Source organism: Xenia sp. Carnegie-2017, unplaced genomic scaffold (genome assembly GCF_021976095.1).
Source record: "Xenia sp. Carnegie-2017 unplaced genomic scaffold, XeniaSp_v1 HiC_scaffold_6, whole genome shotgun sequence".
NCBI lineage: Eukaryota > Metazoa > Cnidaria > Anthozoa > Malacalcyonacea > Xeniidae > Xenia > Xenia sp. Carnegie-2017.
In genome coordinates this window covers 16,786,231-16,811,010 of record NW_025813526.1, presented here as the reverse complement: position 1 = coordinate 16,811,010, position 24,780 = coordinate 16,786,231, and the positions used below count along the sequence as shown (strand labels likewise).

Genomic DNA, 24,780 nt, shown 5'->3' with positions numbered 1-24,780 from the left:
CCTACAAAAACCGTTGAAATTTTAGCGTATAAGGAATGTGCAAACTGAACATTAAAACGATACTATTTTGCTTCAGGTACAATAAAAAGTTTCAATTTTTAGTAATATTTCTGCATCCAATAACCACACAAGTTAACGGCAAGTTTGTAAAATTACAAAAACTTTGGGAGAGGACTAAAGTTTTTTTAGCAAATACAACCGCAAATAATAGCGTATATATATGGTTGTCAAAATCCGGAGGGGAGAAAATATTTTCATTTGGTGAGCCCGCGTCTTTCCGCTGACCTTCACAGCCAATTGCTACTCGACAGTGAAGTGACGTCTTTTGCTGAAACTGCTGCTCGATTGTGGGCTCGCTCATATGAGTAAATTATTGATAAAACGCTCAAAAATTTCGTATTTCTTTGCTAAATATCATGGCTTCTACTTGTTTTAAAGTTTCCTGACTCTGAACAAGTCTTCCGTCTCAATATACCATATTTATTCATTCGAGCGCCACATGTTTTAAGGGCTTTGCCGTTTCAGCCATGACATCTATGTCAGCTAGTTCGTTTGCTGTTGTATTTCTAATTAAGAGTAAGTAAAGGACTCAAAAACTACAGAGCCTGCAGGATATACTGCTGTTACTACATGGTTAATCTAACCACATCTGTCGCACATTAGCGCCTGTATTCCAAAAGCTGACTCATACTCACTTAGTTTTCTTTTTGGATGCGCAATTTCTCTGTTACACTCATTGAGTTCAATAAGTCCTGGAGGGAACAAGAACTGTTGTCAAAAACATGGCGGTAATGGCGGATTTTGGTTAAAAAAACCTGAGCCCTGCGAAATTTATAATTTCAGAGACTTGAAAATGCTATGTTCATCGTTTTAGAGCAATACAAAATGTATTTTGTTGGCATCGTTTTTGCGTAAAAACAACACATTTTGCTAAAGTTTATTTCAAATAAAAAATGAAGTGAACAACACTTAAATGTTTTGCCAAATATTTAGGCAGAATATCATGCAAATATATGGCTCATTAGCATATGGAGGAATATCTTTAAAAATTTCTACCAAGTTGCCAGGCATAGACCTCCCCCCTAGAGATCCCCATTCAAACCGCTATGTAATGAGTTAAGTTAGAAATTTGGTACTACAAGTGACAGTTCATAGATATAGAAAAGCTCAGACTTCAAACCATGCAAGTTTATTGTAACCCTTTACCCATCTCCACATCAGTGCCAGCATATTCACCTTTTGAGTAAAAACTCCAAATTTCTTTATGCCAAAGATTAAGCAAAAATTATCATAGTGAAAATTTGCAGTTAAGGACAGCTTAATGCCATAAATGTTTATTAGGCATTTCACTAGACTATTATCTTCTGCAAGGCGTGCTATATAGCAATCACTAGTAGCAATATATTTGCAAATACAAACAGAATGTAACCAACATGTCTTAATTATATAATTACATGAATGTTAAGATTGGTTCAGGTGTCATGCTTACTGGTTATGATAAATATCTTTTCATATGATCAAATCTCGTTTAAATGTAAATCTGAAATAATTTAGTTTAGAAATTATAATGATCATCAGACAAATTATTATGGAACTCAATGTTCCGGCCTTCCCTCTTATCGGTCGAGACCATTCCAAACTGTCCACTGGTCTCGCAATTGACCAATAAAATAAGCGTTTTTTGAGTTCATAGACAGTGGCGTAGCTAGGAAAAATAGTCACTCCCGCCAATCCATCTCGCGCCTCCGGCGCGACCCAACTAGGGGGGTCCGGGGGCATGCTCCTCCGGAAAATTTTGAAATCCAGAGCCTTGGAAACAGCATTTCCTGCGATTTCGAGGGCGAATTATTTGTTGTACAATAATTTATAAAAACCCATTTTTGTTAGCTGCATTCTTAATGTGGCAATCGTTGAAACTGCAACTAGTTAAAAAGGTACTAAAGGTGGCTCAGAGAAACGTTACGCAGGAGACAATTGTCCCCTAAAACATAATTTACTCATCACTGCCCCTGCATAAACAGAAGAAATTTGTATTAGCACAAAAATAATATAGTATACGACACTTCTAAAGTGCATAGAGAGATTTTTCTTAGCATTCTACTTGTTAGTTTAAACTTGTTTAGATTGGGGCAAGTAGACAGGGATGGCTTTATTCTTTAAAGTTATGCTTAATTTTCTCAATGAAGTACCATGTATTATACGAACAAATATCAAAACACATACTATACTCATCATTTATAAAGAAAGGCCAGCCTCCTGGGTTTTTCTACAAATTTTTCAACCACCTCGTTATGCAACACCTCTGATTCCTCTTTCTTTTCAATGATATCTTTGTGAATAAATATTCTACACAAAGAGCTAAGCCGACCTTGACCCATTCTATTTCTTAAATAGCTTTTTACCCTTTTTAAGCAAGAGAACGACCTCTCTACTGAAGCACTTGCCACTGCCAACACACCATTCAATTTTAACAAATTTACCACTTGACCTAAACTCGACTGGAGATTAAATTTGAAGATGTATTTAAGAACCTCATTACTGCACTCTTTGTGAAAGTCCTTGTCGTTGTAAATGAAGGAAAGTTGACTCTCCCAAGTTTGGATGTCAAAAAGAGGACTATACTTATCTTTGAGAAGATTGATCTTCTCCTGTGGAACTATGCCCTTCCATGTAGTAAATAGTTTAGGATTTACAAGGTCTAAAAACTCGAACTGATTAATATCTTGAAATCGTTCACTTAACATGCCTTTAATGGAATCAATAATCTCAAAATAAAGCTGTTTGTAATTGTATCTACTATCTGCTCTGGTTGCTGGTGGGCCTACTTTTCTAGTGCAGTTTGGTAAAACTCGGTGAAAGCTTGATCTGTGCGAAGTGACACAATAAACTGCTTGAAATTGTCAATCTTGCTTATGCCATAGTTAAAATGGGTTTCCCTATTTTGAAGAATGGAATACAAAATTGTGGACTGTTCTAAAATCCTGTAAAAACACACACTAGAAAACAAAAAGAAAGCTATCAAGATAATGCAGTAAGCCACTTATTTTACTTAATGACTCATCATCCCACCCAGCTGGTTGTTCAAGTACCCCTCAAAAATATCTAAAAGTTTTTCATAGTTTTTGTGCAATACATTGATTAATCTAGAGCGATAATACCATCTTGTTTCACCAGGGCAGGAAACTCAAGGTTGTTAGATGTGAGAAAAGCTTTTCTTTTGGGGCATTGCTTGTAAATGTGCTGAATGTAGCTATATTAATAAAAAGATTTTAACAGGAGAAATTGATGAGGCTGACTGGCATAGGACCAGGTTCAATCTATGAGCTGCACAATGAACAAAATGAGCAAAAGGATACTCTAGTCGAACCAATGCTTGAACACCATTGATATGGCCAGACATGACAGAAGCACCATCATATGTTTGTAAAACCAGTTTTTCTTTTATATTAGAATACTCAACAAGTTTATCTTTGACAACTTGTGATATTGCTGTGGCATTTCTGTTCATACTTACATCCACAAATCCTAATTGCCTCTCCATAATTTCACTTGCTTTGTCAAACCGAGCAATAACACTTAGCTGCTCTTTGGTGGAGACATCAGATGCTTCATCAACCTGAATACTCATAAATGTGCAATCATTTATTTCCTTTCTGATTTCATCTTCAATAATTGAATCAAGACAGCTGATAAGACCATTTTGAATTTCTGGGAGACTCCAGTAAATCTTCTGTCACCAACTATATCAGATTCTGCTAGTCTACTGTGCAGTCGACGCTCAAATACAGAATCAAACTTAGCAAAACATTCGAGCAACTCTCTATAATTACCTTTGTTCAAGCTACCTTCGGACTCATTGTGACCTCTAAATGGCAACTCTTGCTTTGACAAATACAGCACGGCCTCAGTAACAGTTTTAAAATTTCTCGATTTTGTCTTACCTCCTCATTGTGACGCTGAATCTCATTTCTTCTAGCGAGGGACATAAGACAATCAATTCGTTCACTAGCTCCATACGTTTTCCATGTCTTAAATGCAGTCAAATGCGATTTAGATTTTCATGCTTCTTAGCATCAGACATAATACTCCGCATATCGTTGTAGCCATTCTTAGTCCACGATGGCGATGTTTTGGGGGAAAACATTAGACATGGCCAACAAAACACTTTCTGCAAGGTTGTACTGCCACACAGCCAGTCCTTCGCCTCATACCAATCTCTCTGAAATGCTCTTCCCTTATTTTGGATAGTTAAATCAGGAGTAGGCCGTTCATGAACGATAACATTCTGTTCGACCGACGATAGAGCAGAGAACGGTTTAGCTAATAAGCTATTTACTAAATCAACATCAGTTGAGCAAATCGCAGTCGCACTTGAAGCCATTGTGTCATACACAAATACAAAATAGCAATTTGAGAGTAAACACAATGGAAAATTAATACCGACAATGACAGGTAATTTGATAATCACTAATCGCTGTACTTGTATTAAAAGGTCAAATAATTACAACCTCCGCCAATTTAAAATAGCGGGAGTTCGACTATAAAAACAGCAGATTTGAGCATGCGTCAAGTCCCTTAGCCAACCAGAATTCAAAACTTCTTATATAGAATTATATTGTATGTTCCGCCCTCTGAAGATGGGCGGAATACGTGGAGAATCGCGCGAGTATGCAATGTGCGAGAAAAGGCGGTTGCTAGGTTACATAACAAATCTTGAGATTTTGCTGTATTACGATTACGAAATACGAACCACCTAATAAAAGCGTAAATATGAACGAATAAAACATAATATTACAAATTGTTCGTGAAATAATGTATATCTTATGTCCAAATAGAATATTTATTGTTTTTTTGGGAAATTTCTACTCCCGCCGGGCGGGAGTAGCGGGACCGCTAGCTACGCCACTGTTCATAGACTCCTTTATCAGTCGAACCATTCAAGCCCACACGCTTATCAGTCCGTTATTCCAGGTCAATTAAAATTCAACTGATCTGGTTACCAACGAGATATTCATTGGATTAGTCATTAGTTTTCAATAATAAATAAAGCTTGATTTTTATCACGAAGTAATTGCGATAATAAAGTAAGAATAATTAATGAATTTTTAATTATTATGAATAGGCAATTTTTTAATATCAAACATCACTCGCGCGATGGATTTGACATACTTTAGATCCGCACCTGTGATTAGAGGCAAGATATAAGAAACTGAGTTGACTGTGAACTATTTGGTTTAACCTTGGATCTACTACTGAACTGAACTACAATACTTTCTTATTGTAAATATGATATCTGTCAAGGAAGAATGTATTATTTTCTAAAAATGCTAAACCCCTTGCACTATTCTTCCCTTGTACCTTTATAAATTACAGCTCCCCACACTAATTTTTCCTGGTTTCAGAAAAAATTGAGACATATTTGAATTTTACATCGTGCCTTTGAATTTTTCCTTTGTCTCTTGGTAAAAATATCAGTGAAAGACTTCCAAATCAAGTTTATCTAAAATAGTACTTTCTTTATATAAGAAATTAAACGTAATTAGAACGTTCCTTGTTAAAGTCAGACGTTGCTTCTTTTACTAGATTGTTTATACTTATACTTTTAAATAACTTCTACTAATTCTTAAACGATCTCGTGTAGTTACGGCCATAACAATCCACAAAGCTTTAAAAGTCTCCCTAACAATTCGTCCCACAACGGTATGACTTACAAAGTAACTTGCTGCAATGGTTCTAAAGGCGTCTCCAGTAACCAAACATCTGCAGGTCCAATAGATTCTCTTCTTGCATGCCAGCCTGCTATTTTTGGTGCAACTAAGGTGAGTAATTCTTCAAACTTGGAAGGAGTCACGCGAAACAAACAAAAAAAATTCTTTGTCATATAGCATAGCTTCTTGAACTAGAGTATGATATTAAGTACAGATTTCAACTTCCACTTATACAGACACCTACCAACAAAATATTTCTTAACTTCCTACACAGGCTGTGTCCTTACAATGTATTGGCTATAGACAACAGTTTAATTCGGTACCTAATTAATATTACTCACAATCGTTTTATACCCCACATGTAAATATTTGATAAGCGTGCATAATTATAAATTTTAAATGTTTTGCTTTATTCTTTGTTCAGCTTCTCACTTATATTCGAAATGACGACTTTCTCATAAATAGGTTGCCATTTACAGATTTAGTGAAACATTAAATAGTTAAATACAAGCATGTTTAAAATTTGGTGGACTATTATATGTATGTGTGAAGACTTATCCCACTACGTATAAGTTAAATACTTGCTATATTATGTTGTAATTGATACAGTTTGCGATATATACATACATTACTGGGTAAAATTTGTAACTCAATGTTATATTTTCTATGAATAATTGTTCCTTTCATCAACTATGATGCAAGGTTGTGCCATTCAAAACTTTCATATTTCACTGTTATACTCTAATTCAATAATAAAAAGCCAATCGAATGTCTCATTAAAAATGTAATTTACATTAAATAATACCCTTCCACTAAGTATCCACTCCTGTAATATGCTTCGTCCTTTATACTTCGTTCTTTACATTGACCACTAAATGATATTAATAAAAATACTTGAGACTTTAAATGATACTTTAGTTAGCTGTAGCATTGTTATACTATGTATGCGGTCTTCTCGAATTGGTATGGTTGCCTTTAAAAATAAACGGGTATTCTATAATCTATCTAAAACGTGAAATAGACTTTTGATTTATAAACAATGATCTGGTACATTACCACTGCGACATGATGACAAATTAGGAATTACAGCATACTAAAAAGCACGATATTTTCAGAACTTACAACTAATTAACAACTAACTTCATACGTACCAATCAGTCGACTGGGTACCATTAGTCGACTGGTGTATTCTTTCTGCTTTCTGCTTTCTGTAAGCATCTGAAGTAGAATCTGGAACAAACTGTCAACAGTTAATCATAAATAAAAATTCACACCAACAACGAAACGGCATTTCGTTTAAAATTTAAATTATTATTTCATCTGTATTGGTGGTTGCTTGTTCTCATCACTCAAAATAACATGACGTCATTTTTTGAAGCTAGGCCAGGCAATCTAAGGCAACCGAGGAAGGAAGCAACTTAATTTTTCTTTTTTTTCCGGTGAGCCATTTTTTTCGTATTTGCCAATAGCACTGGGTGTTGTGGTAAGAAAATTTTGAGCCACAATGTGGTTGTCTTATAAAATGTACATTCCATGTCCTTATATAATAAGTTATCACATCAATATTATTGGGTAAAAAGAATGATAGCATAATGCTTTAACCAACAACTACAAACAATAACGACCTTATTCAGTGGTGTGGAAGGGAGAGCCGCTTAGGGGAGGAGCCCCCTTCTATTTTTGAAATTGGTAATTTTAAAAGGGCACTATTAACAAAAACGTCAAGATAGCCCCCCTCTGATAGATTTAGTTCTACAACATTGACTTTATTTAACTACATTTGGGAAATTAACCTTCCAATCCTCTTCCTTGTAATGAGACAAGTCTATTCAAAAGCAGAGAGCCTTAACAAAGCAGAGAGCTTTTGAATAGACTTGTCTCGTTTACAAGGAAGACGACTGGAAGGTTAATTTCTCAAATGTTGTTAGACAAGGTCGTTATTATTTGTAGTTGCTGGTTAAAGCATTATGCTATCATTATTTTGTTTAATAACATTCCAACTATTTAATCTTGTGATTATACTAATTGGGTAGTAGTTTACCATGCAAACCAAGTGCACTTTTTACGCTTTTAAAGATATACATGATTGTAGTAGCTTTTTAAGTTTAAGGTACCAAACCAAAATTCTTTGAAAACTATTCTAATTAAAAAAATGGTTTTCATTCAAAATAACAAAGACTTAAGTGGCTCGAACTTCTACAGATTTCTTGAGAACATTGCACAGGTTTTGCAGATTCGTTAACTTCTACCAGTTTGAGTTAACGAACAAAAATTTTTTGATTTTAATAGTTTGAACTAATTTTTTTTAGACTTAAGACTACAAGACGGTATTTTAATGTGTAACGTGTCAGAATGAGCACTGATATTAAAACATTCGTCACAAATCTTTTACAATAAGCCGTATGAGATGAATATGTACTTCATTTTCTGCATATGTCGACAAGTAGCGTTGCAGGCTTACAGATTTACTCTCGGCTTATGTAAGTTCTAAACAATTGCGTTATTCGTTTCTTTCTAAACCTATTGCTTTCAGGCTGAGAAAAATCGGATTGTTATTAACCGTTGTTTTTAACAGTGTTTTTAACAGGTTTATCAGTAATAATTTAATATACAAAATTTGTTTGATTTCGTTTGTTGAGTTTTGTAGAGGTTGTATTACGAAAAGAGATAATACCCAAGTCCTGCGCTCGAGTACGGGGGACCAATGTAAACGACGACACCATAGAAACATCGATACCTACTGCGCACATGGTTTTATTTAATTAAAAATTGTTTACAATGAAAAACATGAAATCATAAATAGACGAAGCTACTGGGTACTATGTAGTGTTCAGGGCATGCAGATTTCTGGCCGAATCAGAATATCGTACTCCGGCAATCAGTCTAAACGCGGTATAATTAATCAATCTAACGTCAACGAAACATGAAAGTGGAACATAAGTGAGAAAAGAAATACTGTTAAACATCCATACTTATCAAATCTAAGTTTTTGTTAAAGCGGATTTTTACAATTTTACACTTCACCAACAAGAAATATTGAAAAAGGGGGGATTTCCCTCTTTCCCCTCCCCTCTCTGCAGCCCATGTGCAATGTTCTCAAGAAATCTTTAAAAGTTCGAGCCACTTAAGTCTTTGCTATTTTGAATGAAAACCATTTTTTTAATTAGAATGGTTTTCAAGAAATTTTGGTTTGGTACTTTAAACTTAAAAAGCTACTACAATCATGTATATCTTTAAAAGCGTAAAATGCGCACTTGGTTTGCATGGTAAACTACTACCCAATAAGTATAATCACAAGATTAAATAGTTGGAATGTTATTAAACAAAATAATGATAGCATAATGCTATAACCAACAACTACAAACAATAACGACCTTGTCTAACAACATTTGAGAAATTAACCTTCCAGTCCTCTTCCTTGTAATCGAGACAAGTCTATTCAAAAGCTCTCTGCTTTTGAATAGACTTGTCTCGTTTACAAGGAAGAGGATTGGAAGGTTAATTTCCCAAATGTTGTTAGATAAAGTCAGTGCTGTAGAACTAAATTTGTCAGAGGGGGGCTATCTTTACGTTTTTGTTAATAGTGCCCTTTTAAAATTACCAATTTCAAAAGTAGAAGGGGGCTCCTCCCCCAAGCGCCCACCATTTCTACACCACTGGATATGGTCTTTATTGTTTGTAGTTGTTAGTTAAAGCATTATGCATCATTCTTTTCACCCAATAAGTATTGATATAATTACTTATTATATAAGGAGATGGAATGTACATTTTATAAGACAACCACATTTTGGTGCAAACTTTATTACCACAACACCCATTGCTATTGGCAAATTCAAAAAAACAATGGCTCACCACATAAGACATAAAAATCAGCTTTCTACATAAAAAAAAATTAAGTTGCTTCCTTCCTCGGTTGCTTTAGATGGCCTGGCCTAGCAGCAAAAAATGGCGTAGTGTTATTTTGAGTGATGAGAACAAGCAACCACCAATACCGATAAAATAATAGTTTAATTTTTAAACAAAATGCCGTTTCCTTGTTGGTGTGAACTTTTATTTATACAGTGTGAACTGTTGACAGCTTGTCCCAGATTCTACTTCAGATGCCTACAGCAAGCATAAAGCAGAAAGAATATACTAGTCGACTGATGGTACGCAGTCGACTGATGGTACGTATGAAGTTAGTTGTTAATTAGTTGTAAGTTTGAAAAAAACATGCTTTTTAGTATGCTGTAATTCCTATTTTGTCATCATGTCGCAGTGGTATGAAAAACATTAAATTATAAATCGACGAAGCTAGTGGGTACTATGTAGTCTTCAGGGCTTGCAGATTTCTGGCCGAATCAGGATATCGTACTCCGGCAATCAGTCTAAACGCGGAATAATTAATCAATGTAACGTCAACATTGTACTTCCATTTTAGAAGTACAATAACATTCAGCTTTTCATTTATGAGAATGTAAGTTTACTGAAGACTTATGATGCCTGCTGTTTATGAAACTGATCTAAGTTTTACATAGTTCTTTCTTTCCTTTTAAAGCACACAACAAAGGTTAAGAGAATTTTCCGTTTTAGCTATCAGCAAACCACTGGACTGCAAGAAGAATCTTGATGGCGTTCAGTTAACAAACAAGGATGGTCAACTTGTGAATCCAATTACAAATTTATAAATGGTTCCTGGCACAACCAATTTACTAGTTGAAAGTGAGAAGGAACTTATAAACTTCAGATAGCTAAATTGCTGCTCGTGACATAAAGTATATACAGGAGAACGAATCACATATCAAAATAACAGCTGGTGGAAAACTGTAGACAATTGAGTACCCTTTGAGCCAAGTCAACAAATAAACAATTTGAGAAAAGCTTAAAAAGTAAAAAGGAATTGTCGTGTCAATAATTTAGATTTGTACCTTTATCTGCAAAACGTGAAAAATATAATGTTCATGTAATTTAAGTTGTTAAACAGAATGTTTTCAAATATACCAAGAAACAGTGATATATTTTGAATTAGAATTAGTTTAGACGTCATAATTCAAACTCAGTAAGTCGTTTTATGTCTATATCAGACTCTTATATAATATTAAAAAGAAAAATCTGATAAATTGCTTTACCTTTTATTTCAATATTATAATTCAGACAAGACACTTTGAGTGTTTTCACAAGTGGATATTTTTTAAATGGTCTCTATCGTACCAAAGGACACCTATTACACAACATTCCGGAAAAAATATAATAGAAATCTTTCAATCATCCCAACAACTATGGTAATTGTTATATAAAGATATTAACCAAAAAGAATGGACAACTTGCAAAAGAGCCTTCTTTATAGGCTCTTTTATAAATAGTAAATTAATATAGTTTTATTTTGAGTTAACCTATAACCAAGACAAGCAGACAATTTTAAATAAAACAAAATAAAACAGTTTCCGAAAACAGACATCTCGTTTTCTTAATATTCAAGATGATACAAGAGTCTTAGACAACAGATTGTGTAAAATCTCGTCTTTATTCAAAAGACATCGTCATACTAAAAGTTTACAAAGCAAACTGCGAAACTTTTATATAATTACAAGCGGAAGCGACAGTTATACGTGATTGAGACAACTACAAGACTCAACAATTATGGAGTATACCTTCATTTAAAATAGAGATGATTTCTTACAGGCTTTGAGACCACTATTAAGTTATGGCATATTGCGTTTTATCAAAAGCGCTTCTAAGATGAGAAGTTAGTTAGGATTATTAGTATTATATTTATTATTATTATTATGATTATGTTATATACAATAACCTAATATAGCTTGATTTTGAATTAACCTTAAAATAGGGATAATAGTAACCCAAAATCCATTCACCACACTGACATGGCTCGCAATCACTACAAATTGTGATAATTTTCATCTCTTAAAACTAGCTAACTGTAGAGTTTTGTGAATGACAGGTGCATTCGAAGAGGCATTATAAGTATTGATATAATTAAGGATAAATAATATACAGAGCGATAATTTGCAATTCGTCCTAAAAGTTTTTTAAAAAATTTAAAATGCTAAACGCAGTGAAATCTTTTTATATAAATACATAAAATACATTTATTATTCTGCAATGTGCGTATGGGGCGAGGTCTGTACAAAAACACCTCGGCCCGATATTTCTCAGTAAAGACCGAGAAACGAGGTTTTTAGAAGGATTATTATTTGGCATTATTTGACCTGAAACAAAGCTTGCTTTCTTTTTCACCCTGGCTGTTTTTTTTACGGGTTGGCTTTAACTTTTATAGTTTTCGTCGATAAAAAATTAAATCGTTTCACATTGTATTGTCTGGATAGTTAAACTGTTTTCCAAACGTTTTTCCTTCGAATCACATTCGTAAATGCTTTTTTGTTTTGTTTAATTTGCGTTTTGCTTTTAGAAAGTTTGTGTACATTTACTGTCAAATTACGCAGTTTGACTGTGGTCGATTACGGGAAAATAATGGGCTGGCAACAATGTTTCTGAGCCAATCAAAGAGCGCCATTTTGTCGGAAATGAAGCTAGCCATATAATAATAACATTTAAACATTTTTAATATTTTTCGTTTCGATTTTGAAGATAAGTGATGAAATTTCCGATTAAACATTGTGCTGTTTCTACTTTTATCATATCCTTTTGTTTTATGCATGGCTCTTTTCAATGCACTCTTCTTGTATGCAATCTTTAAATTCAAAATGAACGCGTGGAAACTAAACCCTTTAGAGGGCACGTTTTTATCTCCGTTGTGTGTTAAGCAATTAACACCAGGTGTTTTCTGCAATACAACATGTCCAAATAGTTTTAATAACTTTGGCTCGCAATATTTTTTTCAATTTGAAAGGAACACATCAAAATGTTGTACTTAAACAAATGCTTAAATTAAAAAGCTTTTGATTATATTTTCCTTGCTAATCTTATTAGCAAATGTACCGATTTTTTCTATAATGCCTCATAGTTACAAATGTGAGGAGAAAGTTTCAAATTTGAATAAAGGACACTACCACACTTGTTTGCAAGTGTTTTTAAGCTTAAATCATTAATAGATTCTTTAAGAAAGTTTAATACTTTAAATTATTGATTTACTTTGTCGAAGATCAATATGTTCATGAAGTTAAAACATCCATATATATATATTCTTTAACTGTGTAGACAAAAATTTGGTTCAATACTTGACTCATTATATTATTAATACTTAGAGAATAATATAGATAAAAATAAGTTAACAAAACGCCAGTTTTTTTTGTAAGCAAAGGATTCAAATAAAATTCAAGCGTTAATATTTCAAGAAACATCAATATTTACACAGATGTGTAAATTGTACCTGTTAGAGGAAATTACACCAATATTTGTTGCTACATGACAAAGATTATTATTGGTTGCTTCAATAATTTAATAAGCAAATAGTTTTAACTATGGCACGCATTATGTTTTCAGTTTGACAAGAAATATAGCAAAATGTTGTACTCGAACAAATGCTTAAACTTAACAGCTATATTATTATGCTTACTTAATGTTCTTGGTAGTAGCAACTGTTTCGATTTTTGCTATAATGCTTTGTACAAGGGTAAGAAAAAAGTTTGATGCCTCAATGAGAAGTTTGCGCTTGGCCTAGCGTGAAATAGTACAGCTATTGGAAACTTTACTAAACTGACAATGACAGGGTATTTTTTCTTAGGTTGGAGATTTCAAGGGAATGTATTTAAAAAAATCGAAGTACAAAACGAAATAGAATGCATCGTAAAATGCTTTAAAGAGCCATGTTGTCAATCTCTAAACCACAGTAGAAGGTTAAGCCAAGGACGTTGGAGTCTGTGTGAAATGTTACACAGTGTTCTAAATGACAGCAGCCGACAAAATTTAAGACAAAATCGATTTTATGATTATGTTTTCTTCAACACACCGATCAAAGTAAGAAATAATTTTGAAGTTTGTGTGTTTTATTTATGCAACTAAAAGCAAGTAGCTTAACCCAAAAAGAAAATTTGACAAATGTTTTATGTATTACATGAAAAATAAAAAACTAAAACAAAAAAGACCACTCTTTCACCAAAAATTTACCTAGACTTTCCTTTTCATCCTAACTTTTTCAAATTTTTTTTGTTTATTTTTTAGATGTACAACAAAAGCTGCAAACTGCAACAGCGTAAGTAGTTCCTAGCTACATTATATTTATATTCATAAACTTGACTTATGTTTCATTCAATTCATCTAAGCCCTCAACAAAAGTTACGATTTGGTATTTCCCAATGCTCATGTCGAGAACTTGATTCTTCTCGATAATGTGATGCCTAATATATCAGAGATGACATTGGCATTTTGGGTAAACACAGGTACAAGGCGAAGAATGGCGCTGTTTTCTTATGCTGTTCAGAACAGTCCTGACGAATTCTTTGTAGGATTTGACACAGAACGGGTCATCATTACAATAAAGTCGTTGACAAAAGAGTAAGAAAAATTAATTTTATTGGTTTAAACCACGGTTAAAAATTCATCAATCTGCTAAATTTTGAAATTTGAATTAATGTGCAAAATATTTGTATGCTTTTGGTAAAGGATATTTTTAGATGCACAACAGACTTGTATTCGGATTCAGCGTTTATACATTATTGATTTATACATCATTATACATTGTTTTGCAAAAACCATGTTTGTCAAATGTGATTGGCTAATTATTAATTACATGATTTGAAATGAATGCGATGTTTCCTACCTAAGAAAAACGTGACAAATTACTGCCCGCAAATTTCAATATCATAAAAAAAACCAAAACTAAAAAGATTTATTGCACTTGTAGTAAGCAAAAAAATTTTACTATTAATAAGAAACAAGGATTAAGAAAACATTAAAAAATAGTTAAGAAATGTGTTTGTCAGCCTTATTGCATTTCGCAACAAAATTTTGATGGACAAATCTCGCCGAAAGTCATTGAGTTTATTAAAAGGCAATCACAATAAATGGTCTTTGTTCTTATTTCACAAAACACTTATTGTACGTCCAACAGAAAATAGTAAGTTTTGTTATCGTTTGAGTCTAAGTCAATGTTTCTTCCGAGCCTCTAGGAAAACAAAACGCACTACTTTCCTCGTGAGCATAAAGCAAGTGAACAACGTTAATACAATATGATGTAAGCATTATATGCACTAAAATCAAAGTATTAACTTTTAATTGTTTTCGTTTTTCGATTTCCAAAGTCAAGAGCAGGGGCGGATCTAGAGTATGTTAAATCCGTCGCGCGACTGATGTTTGAAATTCAAAAATTATCTATTCATATTAATTAAAAATTCATTAATTATTCTTACTTTATTATCGCATTTACTTCGTGATAAAAATCCAGCTTTATTTATTATTGAAAACCAATGACTAATGCAATGAATATCTCCTTGGTAACCAGATCAGTTGAATTTTAATTGACCTGGAATAACCGACTGATAAGCGGGGTGGCTTGACTGGTTCGACTTATAAAGGAGTCTAGAACGCCAGAAACGCTATTTTATTGGTCAATGGCCAGATCAGTGGACAGTCTGGAATAATGTCGACCGATAATAGGGGTGGCCGGACCTATAAGGGAGTCAAATTGCTATCTTACAATTGGTTCATTTGAATTTTTGTCTTACTGTGATTGGTTTGACCGATTTCGACTGATAGCCAACTGAACTAACATAGTCAAGCTCACTGTCTGAATTGAATGTTTGATCGTTTCATAGTAATTTTTATAAGCATGATAGAAACAAACTACAATCAGATGGAATTTATGGAAATCTTTTACAAATTCATATGTTGACATGAATGCTGCTTTCCAAAATGGGAATTTTTTCAAGAGGGTGAAAAATTTATGGATGAATTGTAAATGCTTGGCAAAGACGATCTCTCGAGCGACATTTCAGTCATTGATGTTCAAAAGAAAGCCAACATTGTTTTGAGTTTTATCAGCAGAAATTTACATCGAAAATCGTAAGTAAAGGACAAGTGAAGTGTATGCATGAATGCAATATATCAAAGTCAATTTATGCGAGTGTGTGATGCGATTTATGTTAATATGGCGTAAGGTAAGCAGATTGATGCTTCTAAAATTGTTGTTCCCGAAGGACTTTTAGCTATGATTTCTTTAATGCTTGGGGAATCGTGGCCGCTATATGACAGCGAAATCCTACATTTCTGCAAATATATTTCAATGGACAAAAAATCTGTAGCCATAAGGTGCCATACTATTATTTACTTTATCATAAACAAATGTTTGGGGCTTTTCAGTTTATGATCATTGATCATTCAATCATTGGACAGTTATACTACATATTGTTTAAGATTTGAGAAAACTAACATTGATTACATGAGAAGCTGTTTACTATAACCTGTGATTTTGAGTCTTATGATCCATGAAGCCTTTTATTTTGACAATTTGACTGGAATGGTATTAAACCTGAGTATTTCACATACATGAAATGTTGTCCCATGTCACATATTGTCCCCTTTTCTAACTGAACACCTCATGTAGTGATGTAAAGGTGTTTTAACCTACGGCTCATACCAGATTGTTGCCATAAACTCCAAAGGGCTATTGATGTATGAAAAGCATTTTCTATAAAGTAAAAATGTCTTCCTATGTATGCAGATAAACCTTGAAATTTGGCAAAACAGCAAAATATTTTTCATGATCACTAGGTAATTTTTCTGATGATCATTATAACTTCTAAACTAAATTATTTTAGATTTACATTTAAACAAGCTTTGATCATATGAAAAGATATTTATCATAACCAGTAAGCATGACACATAAACCATTTTTAACATTCATGTAATTATATAATTAAAGAGATGTTGGTTACATTCTGTTTGTATTTGATAATACAATGCTACTAGTGATTGCTATATAGCACACCTTGCAGAAGATAATAGTCTAGTGAAATGCCTAATAAACATTTATGGCATTAAGCTAACCTTAACTGCAAATTTTCACTCTGATAATTTTTGCTTAATCTTTGGCAGAAAAAAATTTTGAGTTTTTCTCAAAGGGTGAATTTGCTGGCACTGATGTGGAGATGGGTAAAGGGTTACAATAAACTTGCATGGTTTGAAGTCTGAGCTTTTCTATATCTATGAACTGTCACTTTTAGTACCAAATTTCTAACTTAACTTATTACATAGAGGTTTGAATGGGGGTCTCTAGGGGGGTCAATGCCTGACAACTTGGTAGAAATTTTAAAGAATATATCTGTTTTTGAATAGCATTATTGTAAAATAAATTTACGTTCCTAGACATGCTAATGAGCCATATATTTGGCATGATAATGAGCCTAAATATTTGGCAAAACGTTTAAGTATTGTTCACTTTATTTTTTTTTTCGAAAAAAACGTAAGAAAAATGTGTTGTTTTTACGCAAAAACGATGCCCACAAAATACATTTTGTATTGCTCTAAAACGCTGAAAATGGCATTTTCAAGACTCTGAAATTCAAAATTTCTCAGGGGAGAATGCCTCAGACCCCCCCCAGGTGCGGAGCCTCTCCGACGTTTTACGACTGATGTTTGAAAAATCCTAGATCCGCCCCTGGTCAAGAGTTAAGAAAAGAGTGTGTAGAGCACAAAGACGGCACATTTGTGTCTTTTATGCAATAATAGTTAGTTTGCAGCTGAATACATCCTTCTGTTAGGAGAAAATTCAATGGTCTTGATTCTTAAGAATGTTTAATGATGGATGATCCTAGGGGAGATATAAAGTGAAAAAAAGAAATATTCAACGCAATGAATAGATGGACCCAACAATTATTCATATATTTTTGCAAATGGTTGAGAGAATCAATTTAGAAGTAGTAGTGGAGGTAAATATACACAATTTGTCATATTGTTTCATTTAAAAATAAAATAATAAAGGGTTATGGACTCTAACGTAAAACTTAAAAATTCATGCAGTTACCCAATTAGCCATTTTAAACAATGGTTTTAAATGCAGAAAATTACAGTAAAACACTGAGACAGCCAATTAATAGTAGAAAAGAAAAGATCAAGAATATGTTGTTCTATTTTTTAAACCATGTGGATAAAATTGATGATTGATGTTACAGTGTGGAACATAGATAAAAAAAGACAAGAAACAGTAAAATTTCATTCAATCAGACTTAGTACAATTTTAACAATAAAATTAAGTAAAAAATGGAGCAAAAAAAGCAAGTGTGTTTTAAGAAAATGTGTAAAAGGTGTCCAGTGATTTCATTATCTTTAAAAAAGATACTTTAATGTTAAAATGAAAGAAAAGAGAAACGTGTGGAAGAAACGTAAAATACAAAGAAATGGATAATTTTCACAAGAAATTGCTGTATCAGTATTTAAGAAGATGAGAAAAGGAAAAGTTTTAATATAAGATAATATTTTAGTGAAAGCTTCATTATGCACTAAAAAATTTAACAACGCTCTCAGATTTTAAACAGATTGCTGCTTTGAAAGAAAATGCTGGAGAAGTAAAATAGGAAAATGTTTGATTTCTTAGATTAGAATAAAGTAATAAATGCATGGGTGCTTTATTAAGTTATTATTAAAGAGGCTAATAAAAAAACACGAGATGAAATAATAAAAAATAAACATTTTTAACAAAATTTAAAGTTAAAAATGTTGCATACTGATAGAAAATTTAGTAACATCTTAGTGCTATGTTTTTTATGGATGGTAATATTTAACTAAACTCATGTTATTGCATTTTTAATTTGAAACGAAGTTTCTTCAAACGATTTTGTTTATTTCAAGATCATCATATTTCTAGTCTATATTTCTCGTATAGCAACATTGCACATTTCATGTGCACCCATATTAAAAATATAGTATGCATATTGTAATACGAGTTTACTTCCTAAATGATAATAACCACTAAAATCACCTATAGTCGTTTGGTTTTCGTTTGAAGAAAAATGTACGAAACCATGACGCATGCTAGAAACAAACAACGTTGAAATGTCAAGGCCACAGTGTAATAATCTGGATTTTGTTTCTCAAAATCCAGATTATTGGATGTTGTTAATACACCATTATTATTAATAGAGAACACACCATTTGGGTCGCCCTTATACACAGTATAAAAACTCTGTGTAGTGGATTTGGTTGCTGCATTGATGCTCCCAATGTAAGTTTCATGTTGAACACTTTCCTTGACTGTGAAGTAATATAAATGCCTTTCAAAGACAGGTAGCTCATCATCAAACAGTATAATAGTGATATATACCAGAGATGCAGCAGTCACGTGATTAGTCTCTGCTAATTTTTAAGCACTTAATGACATTAAAAATGAATGACGTTGCAAGACCTGCGTACATCAAAAATGTGTGAAATTTTGAATTTCCATTAGCTTTTTCAACTTTGTTGCTAACATTTTTCTATAAATCATTTTACAATCATTCGTTAATAGTATTTTTTTCTTTATACCAGCCAATGCTATTATTCATGTGGTATTTCTCATTTGAATCTTCGTTATTTGATAGAAACCTTCACATTTATCCAATCTACGATGGTTATTGGCACCACCTGGTCATCATCCTCACTCTGATGACTGAGAGGATTTTTCTTGATGGGGCTATGATTTCAAACGAAACTATGGTGAACAATTCATTACTTTTACTACGCGGTGGAGGTGTTGTCGCTATTGGTCAAAAACTTGAGTGCGAGAATGCTGTTTTTGATCCAAATATTTCGTTTGTTAGTAAAATAAATAATTTAAATTTATGGAACTATGACGTGACACGCAACACATCATGTACCATCAAGGGGCTAAAACATGAATGTACTGTAGAGCCACATAAACAAATAATTCAGTGGAGAGATCTTCACATTTTTTTGAGCGGAAATGTTTCAAAATCGTTAACAGTTGGTAAGTAATGATTGTTTCAATAATTTCTAAATGTGAAGCCTCAAATACAAAGTAGTAATAAACAAGATGATTTCTGTGCTTTTATTGCAACTAAACAAAAGCCCTATTAGTCATATACTTTTTTTAATCAAATTTCTAAGTTGAATATCAAAAGCATTATTTGAATATTTTCCTCAAAAACGAAAAAAAATTATTTTAAAATTTAAAAGGCATGAAAAAAATGTAAAATTTAAATAACATTAAATATACTATACAATAAATTGAGAAAAGACAAGAAAATTTACGCCATATTCAAAAGAAATAACAATAAAATCAGAAAATAAAGTAAATGCGATATGTAAAAAGTGCTTATCATTTATACAGAGAGCATTCTGTATCGCTCTGATCAGTGCATTGTTGCTGCAAAGTGCAAGCTAATTGGTCTTTATAGCAAAGAAACGACCATGTTTTTTTGCAAAATTCGCGCTATTGGTATTACTTAAGGCTGATTTCCACTTAGTGGAAAATGTTGCGCGGTCGACTGTTACAGCACGATGTTCGAAATACGCATGAGCATTACAAAGACATCAAGAGCGCCCAATCGCTAAAAAAGTAGATAAACTACTTTTCGTTAGCCAAAGTCAAATTTACATAGTTTCAAGTAAACAAATATGGCGGACGACAACAGGAGTGATCAAAATTTTAAGTGGACGACCAAGAAGAGTTTCAAGCAAGCCTTGATTTAACATTTACACCAATTGCACAAAGCCTTTTCACTTATCAAACAAACAAAGTCTACAATGTGGAAATGCTTATAGATTTAGTGAAAGAACAACAATTTTTATATAATAAAGCCTCCCAATCTTACAAAGATCAAAGAAAAAAAAAGAATACCTGGGCTAATATGGCTTGTCTGTTGTAAAAAGACAGTAAGTAATGTTTTCATTTTTTCCAAATGCAAATGAAAAGTGACTGTTTTAAATGAAATTTAAATGGAAACAATCAAACGTCTTTAAGCATTTTACTTACTAAAGACTTTCTTGTTGTATATTAAACAATTTGATTAAAAGAACTCAGATGCCAAAAGTGTATTGCCAATGTCCTTTATATAAATATGTTTTCTACCCTTCCCAACGTTTCTCTTCTTTCTTCTCCTTTAAGGACAAAATTTTCCCAAACCTCTGACGCACTACCTCTGGAGCACTAGGTAATATCCACCCCCCCCCCTTTACTGGCAACCAAGTTTCCTGCCCTGCGTTATCGAGCATTTTTGCTCACATTAATGCAACTGCATACACCCCCAACTTAGACGAATTTAAAATAATTTCTTCTTCTCGTGATTCCTATGAACTGTCCATTTATGAGAGCCTCCTAGTCAACAAATACAAGCCTTCACTTAACGTGAAAGGCAGTTCCATTCCACTTAACCTCTTTTAAATTCACTTTATATTACTTCCAAACATTCTTATCATGTAATCCATTTGACACCACCTCCTTTAGTAATTTAACACCTTATGTAAATATAAATTCTTGTCTTAACATCCTATTAAAGATTATTTAACTGAAGATGTCTTGAGTTAAGACAAAACATCACAATATATTCAATTTCGTATTACGGTGGCCCAGAAAGCTTAACCAATCTAAAATATTTCGGAACACAAAACAAATTATTCAAACCTTAAAAAGATATAAACAATGAAAGAAATATTTCACAACACAAGCACTAGAAATAAACAACGCATCTAATTGTTTACAGCACAAACAATGTTTCTCACAAGGCAAGCAATAAAGTCGCATTGCAAGCACAAAAACTCACATTACGCACAAAAACAAAATTTGACAAAATGCAAATGTTTTCACAACGGAAGTTAATACAACCGGAAATTAGACAGAAGCAATAGCAGACAGCGTGCTTCGGGAAGTTTTTTCAAAATGTATTGCTGTAAATGTGGTCTGAGACCCCAGAATTTTCAAATTTTTGTTGGAAATGTAAAAACCCTATGAAAGACAAAACAACAGAAGCATCAAGCGAAAAGTTAACTATGCTATGGAGCATAGTTAAATTTTAAGAACAAAGTTAAATATGGCGGCTTAGCTTCTCAAAGACAATTATGGGTGAGATATTGTTAATCAACAAGTTTTTACCTTGAGTTTTTAATCACATTGGTATCTTCCGTGGCAAAGGCTTTTAGAATAAGATCTTTATGGTCGGTGTATTATATTCGTCAGTGCTGTAAACATTCCAAGTTTTGCAGAAAAAAAAAACAGCCAACAACTTATCCGCGTAACAAATCCCTTTTTACTGAAGAGCATCTGCATAATTGCATTTTGTGTTGTCTTTTCTTTGCATCCGGTAGCTCATAAGCGAGACTCTCAATTGAGATAGAGTCACTTCTTTAAGATTAATGCACATAACTTGCTGACATTGTCTTACAAACACGTACAATTCGTTCAATGACAAAAAAAAAAGAAGAATGTTTATCGACCAATGAATCCTATAGCCTTGGATTTATCAAATATTCAAATTGCGGGTTTTTCCCTATGCATTTTGCTTAATTTGAATATCCTATGCATCATATAAATTCGTTGCTCTATGAAAAATGAGCTAGATTATGTTAAAACAAAAAGGTACTACAGTATGAATGTTGTGCTAAATATGACAATAATAATACATATAGATACATGAGCTTTACAACAGTTTTTATTCATGACTACTCTCTTCTGTATCAGCTTCATGAGATACAATTATGTTAGTTTTTTTAAATACATAAAACATTTCATTAGCATGCATGCTGAAGTTCCATGTTGCATAATATATATACACTACAAAATTGCACATGGTTTATTACACAAGCAGAAAATATACATTACAGACAATTAGTGGGTTTTATTGATATTTCATCAAGAATTTCCTGTGTAAAAATGTTTATTTTTAATGTACATGCAATCGTGCCTGCTAATATTTTCTAGGAAGCAGAAAGCTATAGCTACTGTTTGATGATTTAAAAAGTAGAAAAAAATGAATAAAAATCCTAGCTTTAGACAAAATAGGCTAATAAATCACAAAGGCATAAATAAAAGTTTTATAGCTAAGGCTCATTAACAAATATACCCAATAGCTTTTATAACTCATTTTTTTGCAAAGCACAATTAAGAACAAATAAGTATTTTGTGTATAGCTGTGAATATAACATGTCACACAAGCAGAGAAAAGACAGTCGCTGGATTACATGGCTACTAACTATGCTGGCTCAAAGAAGTGTTTTCTAATAATAAAAAAGTCCATCACTGTCATCTTTTACAAAAATGTGTGACTTATGTCTGTACAAACACATTTCTTTCAAGCATTTTCTTAGCTGTTATAAAGAGAAACGAAACGACCTTTTCTTTTGGTACCCTCAATTTCTTAGTTTTAAATTCTGTGAAAGCAAGGCCATTCAAATATTTAAATCCTTGAACAAAGAACACAATATGAACCAATTGGAGAAGAGTTCAGTGTTTCGTTTGCCCAAGTCCATTATATATAATTGGTTCATGAAAGAAAGCAGTCCTTGCAGAGACTCATATTCATCAACATCGTACTGTACTGCACAGAAGATAAGGGTCGAGTTTCTTGAGAAAAATCCGAAGTATATGTTACAATTTGATCCGGTTACCATGTCACCGTTAGGTTATGTCTCTGTTATGCTACAATTTGATCCCATTAGCATGTCACTAGGTTACCACGACTCACGTTTAATAAATTTTCTTTTTGCGTCATCAACATCCGTACAATAGTTTGCCATATTTTAAGATTTTTACAAAAGCCAAGAGATTTTTCTTGATTTTCAAGTCATTTTAAAGTTCACTTGCCCGCCATTACAAAGCATAAATTGATTAAACTTTATGTCATTTAACGAAAACAACACTCCACGCAATTTCCACGCAAATTAACTACGCAGTTACTTAACTATCCGACAAACTAAGTTTTGTCCAACGCAGTTAAGTCAAGCAGCTAAGTTACTACAGTTAAGGAGTTAACTACGATAATTAGCGTTAATTATAGTTAAAGTTAAATTCGTTTTTATACAATCATCCCCTGGACTATTATTATTAATTGAGTTATAAAAGTCCACAGAAAGCTTATAACTATACTTTTTTGGTGGTCTTTTCCTTTTCTATGAGCACATTAGCTAATAATTTAGAAAAAAATAAGTTCCATGCAAAAGATTTACTTTGCCAGGATTTGATGTAATAAAATCAACGAGACTCCAAGTTCCTACAGTAAATTTTCTAAAATATTTTTGTAGAAACATCGGAAGTTCGTTTTGACTTTCTTATAGATTGTCATGTATGTAAGCAAATTTAAAAATTCACTTATTTAGGGTTCTCTTGTTGTTGTACTTTAATCATGAAAAAAGCAAGATTTTCATTTAAAAATTAGCTTTAAGTGCATGCACATTAATAAGGAAGAGTATGAGGACAAGATGATTGTTTTCTTTACAACAAAATCAAAGAAAGTATACGTGAATAATATATCAGTTTATTTGAATAAAGAATATAACAGAACTTTTCATTTTAGGCATTCGTAAACCACAGTCTTGCATAATCGCAGGTTGGCAGAAATCATTTAACAAAAAAGGATGGTCAACTTGTGGGTCCAACTACAAATTTATAACTGGTTTTCGGCGCAGCCAGTTCAACAATACAAACGATGATGGCATTCACAAACTCCAAAAAGCTAAGTGTTGTTCGTCAAATAATATACATAAAGGGCAAAGTAGCACATGTCAAAATGTTAGCTGGCAAACTTCTTTAAATATGTGAGTATATTTGAGAGAATGAACCAATTAACACTTTGAGGAGGGTTTAAAAAGTAATTAAAAATGTTAAGCAAAAAATTACTACATCTAATTTTGCCATTTATAAAACTTCGTAAGTTTATACAATGTCTTTTCTAAAGATTTTTATGCTATTATTGTGATAAAATAATTTATAATTAGTCAGCATATGATGAAGAAAACAAAGCTTTCCCCATATAGCAAAAATAGTTTATTTATTAGTTGGGTTCTGTAGCTAGTTATGAACTGAAAAGTGTGACAGATATAATTTTTATGTAATTTAACCAAGTCGTTAAACCGTAAAATTTCGAATATCCAAGACACAGTAATACATTCCAACTATAAGTTTTTTAGACCTTATAATTCAATTTATATAGTTTGTTCTATGTCGTTATAAGACTTTTATGGAATATTTGAA

General features: G+C 32.7%; 1 protein-coding gene and 1 long non-coding RNA gene across 3 annotated transcripts; one reads left to right on the top strand and one right to left on the bottom strand.

Moving 5' to 3' along the window:
• Positions 1-6,170: 6,170 nt before the first annotated feature.
• LOC124458142 lies at positions 6,171-6,945 on the bottom strand. Its single transcript, XR_006953032.1, has 2 exons — positions 6,860-6,945; positions 6,171-6,579 (listed from the first exon to the last, which is right to left on the bottom strand). It is a non-coding gene; the product is annotated as an uncharacterized LOC124458142 (long non-coding RNA).
• A 6,260-nt stretch (positions 6,946-13,205) lies between these two features.
• On the top strand, positions 13,206-19,581 carry LOC124457864 (sushi, von Willebrand factor type A, EGF and pentraxin domain-containing protein 1-like). 2 transcript variants are annotated; one of them, XM_047008033.1, is made up of 4 exons: positions 13,206-13,622; positions 13,827-13,857; positions 14,045-14,159; positions 19,178-19,581. In XM_047008033.1, the coding sequence occupies exons 1-4, from the start codon at positions 13,368-13,370 to the stop codon at positions 19,569-19,571; spliced, it is 795 nt and encodes a 264-aa protein (XP_046863989.1). In that variant the 5' UTR covers positions 13,206-13,367; the 3' UTR covers positions 19,572-19,581. The 2 variants fall into 2 exon arrangements, with proteins under 2 accessions (XP_046863989.1, XP_046863988.1); XM_047008032.1 differs by having other exon boundaries at positions 13,928-14,159.
• Positions 19,582-24,780: the final 5,199 nt, after the last annotated feature.

Coding starts and splice junctions, on each gene's coding strand:
- LOC124457864 (XM_047008032.1), top strand. CDS start 13,368: ATGACAGGGTATTTTTTCTTAGGTTGGAGATTTCAAGGGAATGTATTT. Junction 13,623..13,826: donor TCTTCAACACACCGATCAAA/GTAAGAAATAAT, acceptor TTTATTTTTTAG/ATGTACAACAAAAGCTGCAA. Junction 13,858..13,927: donor AAGCTGCAAACTGCAACAGC/GTAAGTAGTTCC, acceptor AATTCATCTAAG/CCCTCAACAAAAGTTACGAT.